Below are 14,997 nucleotides of genomic sequence, written 5' to 3' on the forward strand. Positions count from 1 at the left end.
CAGTGGCGGGGGGTGGGGCCGCTGCCCAGCTCCCAGGCACTGAGGGAGCCAGGTTGGGGGCCTGGCCCCAACTGATAGCCCCGCAGACTGCGATCAGCTGTGGTGGTGGGGGGTAGGGAGCGGGGGCCCTGGCCCCAATCGGTTGCCCCACAGGCGGGATAGTGGAGTAGGTGAGGGGGCAGCACCAGGCCAAGGCAGGGTGCCAGGCGGGGCTGTGAGGCTGGGGACATGAGCTGGGGCCCAATCTCCACAGGCTACCCCGAGGGACCCCACCTGTGCACGAATTCATGCACCGGGCCTCTAGTAGCATGTATAAAAGTGGAGGTTGATTGTGGAACCACATGGCTTGCTTGGGTGACTACCAGAAGTTTGCCATGTTACAACATTATTGGGGGGCACCTTATGCTCATGCAAGCTTTGGGGGACATTGGTATTTTTCTGCCTCTAGGGAAGGAGATGTGTTAGAAGCATTGATACCCTTTGAAAGCTCAGGAGAGCAAGGAGGAATTAAGGGGAGGGTCTGAAGGGAAAGAGCTAAGTGTCAGTCTCAATACTCTACCCCAGGCAGGTCATGCCTGGTGCCCAAGCTCTAGAAGGTGAGGTAATACAGCACATGAAGCCTGCTCAGGACTGGCTTGCAATGCTGCTCAACCTCAGACCCAAACATGTCCTGTTTTAGGGATGCTCGAGGGATGGCTCGGTGGTACAGTGTTTATGGGGACGGGTGTGTGTGGTTTGTAAACATTCTGTTTTGAAAATGGAGACTTTACTTTCATAATACAAGGTAATACTAAGTTATAGTAATTAGTCATTGGGGGCCCCCTAAGGGAAGGGTAGAATTTGGAATCTTGGGTTGGGGGGCGATGTTTGAGTTTCCAAAAGTTAAAGACTTTTTTGTTGTTGTTTTCTTAGTTAAAGACATTTTTATGTTAGCCTAATGGTAAACTATAGAAAGACTGATTAATGGCAGCTAAGGGGGTGACAGTTTGACTTGAGGGCCTTGGTCTCTTGCTGTCCTCTCACCCTCATCTTGTCCATTGTGTTTACTGTAGCTGGGTCCGGGCCTGGTACCCCTGGGTCCATTATGTGTCCTCCAGCGGTCTCTTAAGAGCCAGCCACACCCCTACCCCCTGGCAGGACGTCCAGGGTTAGCACTTTAGGTGAGTGTGAAGGAAATCTGGGTCCAGCGTGCACTTGGGCACCTCCCTGTTTTTTTCTCTGCCATCAAAAGCATTTGACAGAATCTGGGACTTCTTGGTGATCTGTCTGCAGGCTTTTATTGGTTTAAGGCAGCGGTTCTCAACCTGTGGGTCGTGACCCCTTTGGTGGTCGAACGACCGCTTCACAGGGGTCGCCTAAGACCATCCTGCATATCAGATATTTACATTATGATTCATAACAGTAGCAACATTACAGTTATGAAGTAGCAAAGAAAATAAATTTTTTTTAAAGTATATTTTATTGATTTCTACAGAGAGGAAGGGAGAGAGATAGAGAGTTAGAAACATTGATGAGAGAGAAACATCGATCAGCTGCCTCCTGCACATCTCCCACTGGGGATGTGCCCGCAACCAAGATACATGCCCCTGACCGGAATCGAACCTGGGACCCTTCAGTCCACAGGCTGACGCACTATCCACTGAGCCAAACCGGTTTCGGCAGCAACGAAAATAATTTTATGGTTGAGTCACAACATGGAACTGTATTTATTTATATATATATATATATATATATATATGTTTTTATTGATTTCAGAGAGGAAGGGAGAGGGAGAGAGAGATAGAAACATTAATGATGAGAGAGAATCATTGATCGGCTGCCTCTTGAACGCCCCACACTGGGGATCGAGCCTGCAACCCAGGTATGTATGTGCCTTTGGCCGGAATTGAACCTGGGACCCTTCAGTCCACAGGCTGACGCTCTATCCACTGAGCCAAACTGGCCAGGGCTGGAACTGTATTTAAAGGGCCAGAAGGTTGAGAACCACTGGCTTAAGGGAAGGGAGGCATCCATGCGACTGGGCTTTTACCCGGAAACAGGGCCCAGGCAAGTGGATTCAGGCAGATTCCAGTAGGTCAGGCTCTTCTCCTTCCTGGGTGTTATGGATGTGTCGCCTCTGCTCAAATAACCTATGGGAGAGGCAGTTCTAATAATAGTGAGCCCGTATATGGTGTTTGTGCCAGGCATTGCTCTAAGCACTTTACCATTTGAACTCCTTCACCTCTTACCACAGCCTGTGAATTACTTACATCATCATCACCATTTCATAAACGAGGAGTAGACACAGAGGTTAGATCACTCGCACGCAGCTAGTGAGTGGGTGAGTTAGGATTTGAACCCAGTGTTACTCACCACGCTATACCTGCTGTTCTGTTATTAGGGTTTTTGGCGAGACTTGGGGGCAGGGGGAGAAAAAGCCTTGCAACTAAAGCTTTTGAAGCCTGAGCTTTGGGTGATGCCAGGGTCTCAATAGAAGCTCAGAGACTGGCCGCAGGCTTGCTCCCTTTGGTCTCCTGGCATCCCAAGGTTGGGTGAGGGGAGCTGTCGGCCCCTGCAGGAGGAATGTCTTATCACAGAGATTGTTTAGAATTGTCATCTCATGATAATAAAAACCAGGCCAGGTCATTTTTATTTTTCAGTTCTCTGCAGACAGTATGCTCCCCTGTTGCCTGTACCAGGGCTGACTGTCTTCATACACCCTTGGTACTCTGCGGCTTTAGGCATCTTAACTAAAGAAACCATGCTTGCTCTAAAGTGACTACCTGCCAGTTGGGGGAGGGGGGTGGCGGGGGAGACACACTCTCTTGGGTCTCCTTATCTTCTGCTTCCCTAAACACAGACAGCCAGCCTAGTTTGCCCGCCCCCCGTAAGAACCTGCTTCTAAATCTCATTCAGTGTTTGCACATCTGACTTATCCCCATCTTCAGTGGGCAGCTGGTGACACTGTAAATAGAGGCAAGGCATGAACCTGCCGGATGCTGAGCCTTTTGCTCTCATGCTTTCCCCTGGACCTCCAGACAGAACTGAGAGGTGGAGAAGAGGAGGAGCCTTCCTGCCTGCCCTGACCACTGAGCACCTGGTCAAGGGCCACCACCTCTCGTTATTCAGAGCTGAAGGAGAGTGCTAGAGTTCCCCCGCCAGCTCCTGACCATGGCTGCCTCAGAAGGGTCCTCACGCCCCTGGCAAAGCCGTGAGGCGGTGGCAGGGCCCATCTGCCATGCTTCAGTAACCATGCTGCTGTGAGGCGGGAGCTGTAGACAAGAGGCTTCATATGCCAGAACCCTGTCTGTCTGCCCAGGGACCAGCACAGGCTCCTTGGCTTTCTGCTGCTTCCTCTATTCTACCCTTGGATGGAAAGAGTAAGGTTGTCTCCAAGATGTGCCGAGGCCAGACCAGTGGCAGTTCTGGTGGGTTCTCCTTTCCTGACGACAGTCCACTGGTGGACCCATCTGTGCTGGGGGCCTCTGGAGTATCACAGGGGATGTGTGTAGAGGAAGGGTCTGCCTAGGCCCATCTGCCATGGCCTTTAGTCATTTATGGCTGGCTGAGCAGAAGCTTATGGCTGTCGCAAGTCATCAAGGCCACCTGCATATTGGACTCCCAGGGAGGCAGGGCAGGGCCTGACCGGGACCAGGCATGGGATACGTGTTTGCAGTATCCAGCTCCTCTTGGGAAGAGCCAACCTCCCCCTCCCAAATGGGTCTGAGCTTTTACTGGGGTCGGGGTGGGGGGTCAGGAGAGGTTACTGGAATAGCGCCTGAAACCATTTTTGAGAACCCTTGTCGCTGTGAAGGCTGAGAAGAACTGCCCAGACTGGCCCCTGTCCTCGGTGGATAGTTGTGGTCATATCCAGGCACAGCTGGGAATGGAGGGATCCTGATGTATTTGTGACAGGGGAGCTCCGGCCAGAATGCAGCTTCCATCCCTGAACAGAGACCCTTTCTCGACAGGAGCATTACATTAGGAAACATCTCTTGTCAGGCATCATCTGCCTGAGTCAGATGATGGGCAGTGTGTTGGGCTTAGTGCTGTGTTCCCAGTACGGCCTGTTCACACTCAAACAACATCACATGGTGTAAGGGTTGGAGGTATTGATTTTGGAGCTGGGGGTGGGGTATAAGATTCCTTTAGGCCAAAGCTTTGAATTTGCGGGGTGGTGTGTGACAGTGGTGCCAAGTACAGGGGACAAGCAGTGGATCTGCATTGGCCAACCGCACAGCACCAGGAAGGATGGGAGGTATATGGTGCAGAAGAGGAGGGAGCCTCACCCGTGGGCCCTCCATTCTGGAAGCCCTGTGAGTCTGCCCCTCGGAAAGCCTTGGACCCTGGCTCTGTCTGGAACCAAATGGAAAGCAGGTGCCTGGACATAGCAGCGAGTCATCTGCATGGCGCAGTTCGTGCTGTTTGGTCTGGTTCCCTAGATGAGGTGTAGGCTGGTGCTCACAATAGGCTCTGACCAAGTGTGCTTCTAAGACGGTAAGCCTGTTCCTGGAGCTAGAATTAGCTTGGGGTGTGAGGTCTGAAGCCTTCTTATTGAACACTATACAAGCCAGCCCAACAAAAAAAATATATACATGCCCTCCCTTTAGAGAACTTACCATCCCAGCTTAGTTCCCCACTCCTACACTCACACACACACAGTCCTGGACACATTGCAGGCTATAGGGGAAGACCCCCAACTTCCCAGGCAACTTGGACTTGATCCCTAGCCCTGCCACTGGCTGGCCAGGCACCTAATCCCTGAGCTGGTTTCTCCATCTATGAAATGGGCCAGTACCACGCTGCCTATCACATGGAAGGACTGCCAGGCTTACGTGCCAATGGTAAGCGTGAAAAAACTAGACACCATAACGTGTTGCCCAGATGGGGCCTGAGAGCCAAGCCCTGATAATGAGTGATTTGGGCTGTAATTAGCAGGGGCAAGTCCTAAGCCTGGGACTTCACGCCAGATCTGGCTGTCCGATGGCATTGTCGGCGTCCTGGCCCAGAGCTCCTTGGAGGAAACGAGGGAGCACTGGGGCTCTGGGAGTGTGTGCGTCTGGGTTCCCATTCACTGTCTGGCTGTATCTGCTTGCTCTTTAGTCCTATGCTGTGTTCAGCCCTTATAAGTCCTGGATCTGCGGGCCATGTCGCCACATTCCATCCACCTCTCGTCAAGTGGCCTCGCTCAGAGGGACTTCTTTCCCTCGGGAGGGGTAGGAGCGATCTGCCGGTGCCAAGCTTAAGCGTGGAACCCAAGCAGAACCCAGCCCCCACCCTACCCCCTTCACACACACACACACACACGAAAAATCCTGGCCACAAGATCTCCGCTTGGGAGGGCGTGACTGCTCTGAGCTTTCTGTTAGGCAACCCCAATATTACTCCAGCAGGGACCCCTCTCAAACCCTCAGGCTCAACTTGGCCAGGGCCTGGCTTCTGACTTCTGCTCTCCTACCCTCTCCTTCTCTAGCCCCTTCATCACCACTTTCTTTGTTTCCTTGTGGACAGAAGGAACGTGTTTAAACTCTGAGCCAGTGGAGGACACCTGCTTCCCTGGTGTCTTAGAAGGCGGAGTGTGAAGGACCTAAGGCTAGTCCACCCCTCTCCGTTGTTGCCCAGGCCGTGAGGAAGGCCTGACTGGCTGGGCTGGGACTCCAACCCAAGCTCCCTGACAGTTGGTTTGAGGCTATTTTTCTTTTGTGTGCATGTCTGGTCAGCAGTTGTTTGCTGAGCAGGAGGCTGAACCTGAGTCCCCTGTCTTGGTTCTCAGTGGGGTCTCTTTCCCTTGGTGAAGCCAGAGCTGGGTGTGATGATGGCTGGTACAAGTTCAAAAAGGATCTTCACTGCCTTTCTATCAGGAAAGCTGTAATCTGTATATAATGCAGGCTGCAGCCCGTAAACCCCTGTGAACTGGCTGGCGGGGGCGGGGTGGCCTGGTTGAGGCTTCCTGGAGCTGCGAGAGCCCAGCTGTCCTGTCCAAGGTGTTCGAGGGGCTTCCCACCCCCGCCTCCCCTAGTGAATGGGGCGCCAGGCTACACTCAGTGGCTGGGAGTTGGCCGTCTGGCAGTTTTCCCCTTGACCTCCCTCTCATTCACTCTGTTCGGGTTAACCGTGGGATCATCCACTGGGACCCCCAATCAGCCTTCTGCGAGGAGCTGTTTCTGCCCTCTTCACTTGGAAGCTGAAGGCCATCTACCTATTCCTGGGTGCCACGGCCGACCCCACTGGGCTCTGAGTGGGTGGGTGGTGTGAAATCATCGTGTGCGGAAGAGCTTTGACTCGTGAGCACCTCGGGGACACTGGGTCTGCTTCTGATGTGCTCGGTGACCGTGAGCAGCTCGCTGGACCCCAGGGCCTTGGTTTCCTCCTCTAAAAAGGTTTCTTCCAGCTCACATATTCAGCATTTCAGTGGCTGCTGAGGGCTGGGAGCTGGGGAAGGATGTGGGAGGGGCTTATGAGAGGCTTGTTTTTCCCTTTTTGGATTCCACCCCCCTTCCCGAAGTGGTGTTTTCCATCCAGATGACACCGGGAGAGCTCCTCAGCAGCCAGTAGGCGGGGAGTCAGAGCAGGCGCATTACTTGAACATTTTGATGGAGTGGACAGTTAGAACAGTTTTTCCTTCCCGGGCTGAAATCTAACTTTCAGAGGTGCTAAGGGATTGCTGCAAAGAATCAATGTTCATATACCGTCTTTATTTCTTTGGTAGAATGTTTCTATTGCCGGAGTCAACTTTCCCGAGTGTGTCTTTCCCGAACCCCAGCCGGTGGGGCAGGGATTTGCCTAGAAGGCAGGAGTCTGTCTTCCAGAGGAGGGCGCTCCTGGTGGACCTGTGGCATTTATTTGGGAGTGGGGTGGGGGAAGCGTGGGCAGTGGCCCTGATGTTTTCCTGCCTCAGCATCCTCTGTGGAGAAAGGTTTGTCCTCCAGGCAGGTGGACCTGAAGTCCAGGCTGCCATCTTGGAGAGGTTACCAGGCCAAGGTAGGAAGAAGGCTGTGGTGCCCTTCAGAGTCAAAAGATAAGAGGGTTCTTATCCAGGGGCATACCACTGGTTTCGAAAGCCGTGTCTGACCTTCCCATCTCTAATCAAAGCTGGAACTGGGGGAGCCTCTGGCCACAATACCCTACTGCCGCCTTTCACTGGGACGTTGAGTATTTAATGCCGTATGAAGGAGGTCTTTTGTGTCCAGAGGTTGCGACACGTTAGAGCTACTGAGCCCTCAGCATCAGGCATGTCCTTCCCCTTGCAGAGGAGGGCACACATCTGGTAAGAGCAGAGTGGCCAGACCCTTGCCTGGCCTCTGGCTGAGTGGGAGGGCTCTGAGGCCCCCACTGACCCCGTACCCCAGTCCCGTTCCACACAGGGGCTTTCTGTGTAGAATACCCACCTCCTCCTGCTCCCCTGCCAGCCCCTTCCCTTAATTCCTATAGGGTCCCCTGTGAGCTTGGCCCGAGACCTGAGCAGCCACTGTCGAGGAAGCTGGCCTGGCCTGGGGACACCTGAGTGACAGGTCTGCCCATCAGAGTGTGCAGAGGCCAGAGAGCTGTCCCCCTGGGCAGAGCGAAATGGATCGAAGTCCTGTCTGGAAGCTTTGCCCACAGAAGCTTGACTGTGCTGCGAGGCTGGTGCCTTGGGTGTGTTATCACCTTGCTCCTGAAGGCTTTGGTTTCATTTCATTTTTATCTGAAGGTCTTTAAACATGTTTCAGTTTGTCTGATAGAAGAACACTGACACATAGATATGAATGAGTTTATCAGAGCTCCTCCTTCCTACTTCTCTTTTCCCTGCAAAACACTAAGCTGTCCCTCTGACTGGAGAGGGCTGCCGAGAGGAGAGGAAAACCTAGATGGTGACCTGCAGTCCCCTGCCTGTCACGAAGGAGAGGACTGGGCACCCCGGGAGCCTGGGTCCTCTGTCTTGCTGGGCTTAGAAAGAGCAGTTGAGAGGCTCCTTATGGGAGGGGACATCCCCATCCCAGGGGCCTCAAGAACAAGGCTGAGGATGGGGGACCACCCTTTCCTGTGCCTCTCAGGTACTGCCCTTTTGCCCCTCCCTGAAGCACTGGGGGTGAGATTCAGGGGCCACCGGTAGCGGAGGTGAGGAGTGGTCAAGAGGTGAACCCTTAGGGAACCCTTAGGCACCCCAGATCCAGCACCAGCTGGAGGGAAAGAGCCCAGGAACCCACAGCAGAGACCTACCAGCCCCAGGAAGTCTGCTAACCAGTGATAGCCTGTGGGCTTACCCAAGGGGCTGGACTCCCCTGCCCCCTCACTCCCAGCAACTTCAGAGGAAGATGGGCAGCAGGACTTGCAGAAGAAAAGAGCTGCCTCGGGAGCCCCCAAAGCCTTGCTGGACAGGGACCCAGATGCGCCAAAAGGCCAGTTGGCTCCCCTCAGTGGGCCTGGTGCTGGCTGGGACCTCCAGCAAGGTTGAGTCTGCTCCCGACCGCCATGAGGGCTACACAGCCCTGCCTGCGATGTCCTGTGTCTCGGGACACCTCTCTGGCCAAGTTCTTTGTCCGTGTGAAATGTGGTGCCTCCAGTGGGTTCCGTCTGAGGAGCTGTTCCTCAGCAAGTTTCTCCTTTCACTGACTTCTAAGGATTCTCCATTTCTCCCCCAGTCCTCGCTCTACCCCAGGGGTCCTCAAACTTTTTAAACAGGGGGCCAGTTCACTGTCCCTCAGACTGTTGGAGGGCCGGACTATAGTTTAAAAAAAAGTATGAACAAATTCCTATGCACACTGCACATATCTTATTTTGAAGTAAAAAAACAAAACGAGAACAAATACAATATTTGTATTTGCATGTGGCCCGCGGGCTGTAGTTTGATGACCCCTGCTACCCCATCCCAAACATATCTCCTTGTGCTTAGGACATGGCTGTGGTCTGGCACTGTCTGCTCATATCTGCCACTAAAGATGACCATTTTTAAAAATATATATATTTTTATTGATTTCAGAGAGAAAAGAAGAGGGAGAGAGAGATAGAAACATCAGTGATGAGAGAGAATCATTGATTGGCTGCCTTCTGCAGGCCCCCCACTGGGGATCGAGCCCACAACCCCAGGCATGTGCCCTGAGCGGAAATTGAACCGTGACCTCCTGGTTTATAGATCGACTCTCAACCACTGAGCCACCCTGGCCAGGCGAAGATGGCCGTTTGAAAAGGGCTGTGGTTGCTTTCCCCGTTTTAGGATGGGAAGGATATGATCCCTTGGGTTGTGTGTGCACTTCTGGAGAAGGGCTGAGGTGTAGGAGAAGGGCCAGGTAAACGAGGGTGGTGACTTCTAGTACCTGGGATTGTGGGAACCGTCCCTTATGCTCCCTTCAAATACTGAAAACACTTTTGTGTTGAATTCTTTTTTTTTTTTTTAATATATTTTTATTGATTTCAGAGAGGAAGGGAGAGGGATAGAGAGATAGAAACATCAATGATGAGAGAGAATCATTAATTGGCTGCCTCCTGCACGCCCCCAACTGGGGATCAAGCCCACAACCTGGGCATGTGCCCTTGACTGGAATCGAACCTGGGACCCTTCAGTCCTCAGTCTGACGCTCTATCCACTGAGCCAAACCAGCCAGGACTGTGTTGAATTCTTATAATAAATTTGTGGAATAGGCAGGACATGGGCTCTCTGGTTGGTCTTTTCATCTTGGCACCAACCAGCTGTTGGTGCCTGCACCCACCTCATGATGAACATTGGGCCCTGTGAGGCTGGCACCAGCAAGTGGCATGGGGGTGGTCTCCAAGGCTGGCCTGGGACACAGGACTAGTGGACCAGGCCTTGGAGAAGTAACTGCATGTCTCTGTCCCAGCCGTCCCTAAAGGATCCTGACTATGCAGTCACCTTGCTTTGCTACCTTCCTTTTCTGAGCCTCAGTTTCCTCATCTGTAAAATGAGGGTGTTGTAGTTCATCTCCATGGTGCCTTCACCTCAAATATTACCTCCCTGGGAAAGAGGAAGAGGAACCAGTGACCACCTAAGATCGTCTCACCCATGTTGCCAGCTCACCCATGTTGCCAGCTCCAGCAGACCCGACCCCGCCTCACTAAGCACTTAAAAGTGAAAGGCTTGGGGTACCTGATAGGTGAGGTGAACGTGCAGTTTGTTGAGCCCCCCAAGTGCCAGACATGGAGTGAGGCGAACTGTTCATCCTGGAGGTAGGTGGTATCCGTGTTGTACAGATAAACAGCTTCGGGGGCAGGAGGCATCTTCCCCGAGCCAAGCCTTAAGCTGGGGTGCAAACAGCGGCTTAACTGAAGCCTGTTGTCTTTGCCATTTATGGCATTACTCTGCCATGCTGGGCCACATCTCTCGGGCTGGGAGTTCCTTTGGAAGGACCGAGGCACATGGAGACAGTGCAGGTGCTGAGGCCTGGCTCTGGGAACTTTGGAGGGTAGGAAAGTTTGAGACGTGGCTCCCTTCTGTGGGGTTTTGGAGTCCAGGATAAACTCAGACGGGTGGAAACGATGAGAGGCAGGGGGTTCTGAGGGCCCCGTAGGACTTCAGAGGAAGGGAGGGGAAGGGAGGAAGTAGAGGGATGTGAGGGGTGGGTGCTCTTCAGTCACGGAACTGGGGAGGGGTGGCCCGAGAGGCAGCACGGGCAGCTGCCTTTGGAGCGCATGGAGCTTGCCGGGGACCCGGAGGAGATGGGCTGTGGCAGGACCAGAGGGAGTTGGAGCCGAAAGGCAGAGGCGTGGTGGGCTCTGGAACCTCTTCTCCTCTCAGCGTGGGGCTGAGCTCATGCCCCCTCGACCTTGCTTCGCCGGTTTCATCTGCCTAATGCTCCAGCTTTGCTGTCATCCTAAACGAGTCCCCAAGGAAGGGCTCTGGAATGGATGTGTGGCAATACTTTACCTACATGAGGCTAACAAGGCCACCCCCGTGCCACTCCATCTGTCCCCACAGCCGGACGGATTGCTGGTGGCACCGAAGACTGAGTCAGGGTGCCTGGGTGAACTAAGCTGCGTGAGGCCCTTTGGGCCTCAGTTTCCCTGCCTGCACAGAGAGTAGTCAGGGAGCCTGTCGTCTGCTGGGGTGACTAAGATCAAGTAAGAACCTGAGAGAATAGTCAGGCCAGGCTTCCTGTGACCTAACCTCCCAGACTTGGATATCCCAGCAAAGGGTCTGTGGCCTGGCAGACAGGGACCCGCCACCACGCCCGTAACTGCCTTGGTCTCCTTTTGTTTCTGAGAGGTGGCCAGGGACAGGACGGGAGCGATACTGTGGCCTTGTGAACACTTCAGAACCTGAATGATGGAAACCAGAAGAAAAAGGCTGGAAACATCCGGCCCAGAGGGAAGGCTGGAAACCAGGATCTGAGCTGGGAAGGAGGGAAAGATCCCTCCTCCTCCCCTCCCCCACCCAGCAGGAAGCTTGGTGCTGAGAACTTGCTATTTAAGGGGGCCTCTGGGGAGGTCTGGCCAGAAAGGAGCCATTTGAGGAAGGGTTTAAAATTAGCCGGGGTGAAATGGGTGGCCCCTGGGGAGAACGGAGGCAGAGGTTTCTGTGGGGTGGCTCTGGTTCTGCATCTTTGACCCAAACCAAGCCCCCTCCATCCCAGGGAGGGGGAGAAGCAGGGCCCTGGCTGGGTGCTCAAGTCCTGGCACCCAGAAGCAAGCATCACCTCTACCTGCCCAGGTGGGTCCCGGGTCTGCTGCCTTTAAAGAAAAGCTGGTGACCCGAGAAGGTCACTCTCCTTGTGTTACAGGGAGGTTAAAGGCCCTCCCACCAAAGGGCAGCGCACAGAGGAGGGTGCCCTCCGGAGCCCACCCGAGAGCCTCTGCTGTCCAGTTTCTCCCAGGTGCTTCTGGGAGCAGGGCAGCACTTGAGCACCGTGTAGATGGGGACACAGCTGCGGCTGTGACGTGTACAGAACCTTCCGCCAGGCCTGGGAGCAGAGGCATATCTGGTTCGGGAAAGGCATGACCGAAAGGAACAATGTGCTCTAAATGGCAAGGGTATGCTTCTTGGCAAAAAACTCATGTGAGTGAAGAAACGTGCCCTTACCCATTTGTTATCAGGCATGGGCTGGGGCTGGTGGCACTGGCTACCAGCAGCTATCCATGCTGGTTTCCGTAGTCACTCCTGGCTCTGTTGTTGAGGATGTGCGTGTGCGTGTGCGTGCGTGTGTGTGTGTGTGTGTGTGTGTGTGTGTGTGTTGGGTGTAACTTTGCCTGGCTGCCCCAGGTTCCTGATTCAATCCATTGTCTCTAACAAGGCTGTTGGCTGGGTCCCACAGGCTATCATGCCGTTCAGGAAGTTGGGTTTGGCTGGAGTCACAGGATAGAAATCTGGTGTCTAGACCTGGCTTCACCACCAACTTGTCACCATGGTGAGGGCAAGCCTTGTAAACTCACAGCATCATCTGCCTCATTTGAAGCTGGCAAGATCCTACTCATTCTTCAAAACCCAGCATAATTGTTCCATCCCTGACTCCTAACCCCCGGTCTCTGATTCAGTAAACATTTAGTACCAGCACCATAGTAGGAGCTGGACATAGAGGCGAGAAAACAACACATCCCTGCCATTAAAGAGCTTACATCTAGCATCAGGAGCAGTGCCCAGGGGATGGATGTGACGGCGGTGGGCCCTCTGCTGAAGTCATCCCAGGGTGTAGCATAGGACTTATGTTCCATTTACATCTTTGCCTCTCCCCTGGACCAGACAGAACCTCTCAACCTGGGTCTATGGGTATCTGCTACAAAATATATACATTTTAACTTGTGCATTTGGGGGGGGTGGGGGGGGGGGTAAGATGCATAGTTTGCTTAGGAGGTCAGAGGGGCCCTTGGTCTGAAAAGGGATCCGTGATCTGTGTGCTTATTAAATAGGGCCTTCTCTTCTTGCAGCTGTTCGACAGCAGACAGTCTTGCACAGAGGTGCTCAGCAGGTGCTTGTTGAGTGACACCTGCAGGAAGAACCTAGAGAAAGAAAAGTGTACAGGAAGGGCTTTGAAAAGTTAAATGCTTGTGCTCTGGCTGGTGGCACAATGGTTGGAGCATCTGCTCACACACTGAAGGGTCTCGGCTTTGATTCCTGGTCAAGGGCACATACCTGGATTGTAGATGTGATACCTGGCCCCAGTCAGGGTATCACACCTCTCTCTCTCACACACATCTCTATTCTCTCCATTTCCTTCTCTCCCTCTCTTCCCCCACTCCCTTCCACTCTCTCTAAAAATCAGCCCTAGCCAGTTTGGCTCAGTGGATAGAGCATAGGCCTATGGACTGAAGGGTCCCAGATTCAATTCCAGTCAAGGGCACATTCCTGGGTTGCAGGCTCGATCCCCAGTGCGGGGTATGCAGGAGGCAGCCAATCAATGATTCTCTCTCATCTTTGATGTTTCTATCTCTCTCTTCCTCTTCCTTCCTCTCTGAAATCAATAAAAATATATTTAAAAATAAATAAATAAATAGAAATCTAAAAATCAATGGGAAAAATATTCATGGGGGAGGATTAACAACAATAACAAAAAGTTAAATGCTAGGAACCTCTGAGTATTCATTTGTCTCAGGAAATACCAAATTCCTCCCTAAACTCTGGGAGGATTCTAGTTCCTTCTAGAAGGAAGGGCCTTCATTCCTGTCCTTCTGTCTCCAGGTCCGGACACTGTTCGTCAGTGGCCTCCCTGTGGACATTAAACCCAGAGAACTCTACCTGCTCTTCAGGCCGTTCAAGGTGAGTCTGGGCCCAGCCACCCACGGGCAGAGCCTAGGATAGAGGCGAGGCGTCAGGAATGAATCGCTGACCTGGGCAGAGAATCAGAAACTGTGATCACAGACCTGTCGATTCACAGGTTGCTTTCTGCTGATCACTTAGCCCTTCCTAGCCTCTGCTTCCTCATCTGTAAAGTGGGGACATGGAGAATCTCCATAGGTTTTGCTGTAGAAGTAATCTTTGAGGTTCAGTGTAGCCTTTTCAATTTGCAGAGGAGAAAACCTAACGAGGTAAGATCTGTGCGTCTGGATTACGAGCTAGTGGGGCAAATGGGCATTTATGCCTGAAGCGATGGCTACTACCACCGATGCCCACCATGTGCTACTCCGTGTGGTGCAGGATGCAGAATGGAGGGCGCCCAACAGTGGTGGAGGGCGGAGTGGGTGGCTGGGACAGCACAGCAGTGGCTCTGACCTTCCCTGTTAATGACTGCCTCTCTCTGCAGGGGTATGAAGGGTCCCTGATCAAGCTCACCTCGAGACAGGTAATTTCTCTGCAAGGTTTTTCTCCCTCCCAGCCCATCCCAACTGCTGAGCTTGGGATGAAGTCTTTGCCTTTCACTCTGTCGTGAGGGAGCTGAGACCTGCTCCCTGTTCCTGTTTCTGTCCTGGGCTGACAAAATAGTGGCCTCCACAGACCCCCTCTTCTTACCAGTCAGCTCCTGGTCCTGCCTCTCTGACTCCTGGCTCGAGGCTGAGGGCCACTTGGGGTCTGTTCTGAACCTTGGCAAAATGAAGTTGGAGAAGTTTCAACCTGTTCCCCTTGATCGAATCTAGAACTTCCTTGGGAACTTGATATATTGGAGTCCCCTTCCTGGGAAAACATCAGAACTTACATATATATATTATTTTTTAAAAATTGATTTCAGAGGGTAGGGGAAAGGGAGAGAGAGAGAGAGAAACATCAGTGATGAGAGAGGATCAATGATCGGCTGCCTCCTGCACGCCTTACACTGGGGATCGAACCCACAACCTGGGCATGTGCCCTGACAGGGAATCGAACTGGGACCTCCTGTTTTTAGGTCAATGCTCAACCACTGAGCCATGCTGACTGGGCTGGAACTTACTCTTAATTACCTGCATGCATTAAAAAAAAAAAAAAAAGACTTATTGGAAGGGTGATGTTTAGTGCTGTAGGATAAAGCTCTGCTGGCATCATTTCCCACAACGTGGTACCTGGGTTGGAGACTTTTGGTGCAGTCTTCTATTGTTCCAACTGAGCTTAGGGTGGAAATGGGCAAGAGTTGCTTTTTATTATTTTGGGTTTTTTGTTTTGTTTTGTTTTGTTTTGTTTTTGCG

At 52.8% G+C, this 14,997-nt stretch overlaps 1 protein-coding gene across 2 annotated transcripts in view; it reads left to right on the forward strand.

Annotated features, from left to right (window-relative positions):
* RBPMS2 (RNA binding protein, mRNA processing factor 2) overlaps nucleotides 1-14,997 on the forward strand; it is a 28,977-nt gene that overhangs the window by 3,358 nt on the left and 10,622 nt on the right. For both annotated transcript variants that reach the window (XM_070421018.1, XM_070421028.1), the window contains exons 2-3: nucleotides 13,583-13,660; nucleotides 14,145-14,183. In XM_070421018.1, the coding sequence (XP_070277119.1) occupies nucleotides 13,583-13,660; nucleotides 14,145-14,183 (117 nt within the window). The remainder of the gene's footprint in view (nucleotides 1-13,582; nucleotides 13,661-14,144; nucleotides 14,184-14,997) is intronic.

Source organism: Myotis yumanensis, unplaced genomic scaffold, assembly GCF_028538775.1.
Source record: "Myotis yumanensis isolate MYYU_CA2020_CCGP unplaced genomic scaffold, mMyoYum1.0.hap1 SCAF_1, whole genome shotgun sequence".
Taxonomy (NCBI): Eukaryota; Metazoa; Chordata; class Mammalia; order Chiroptera; family Vespertilionidae; genus Myotis; species Myotis yumanensis.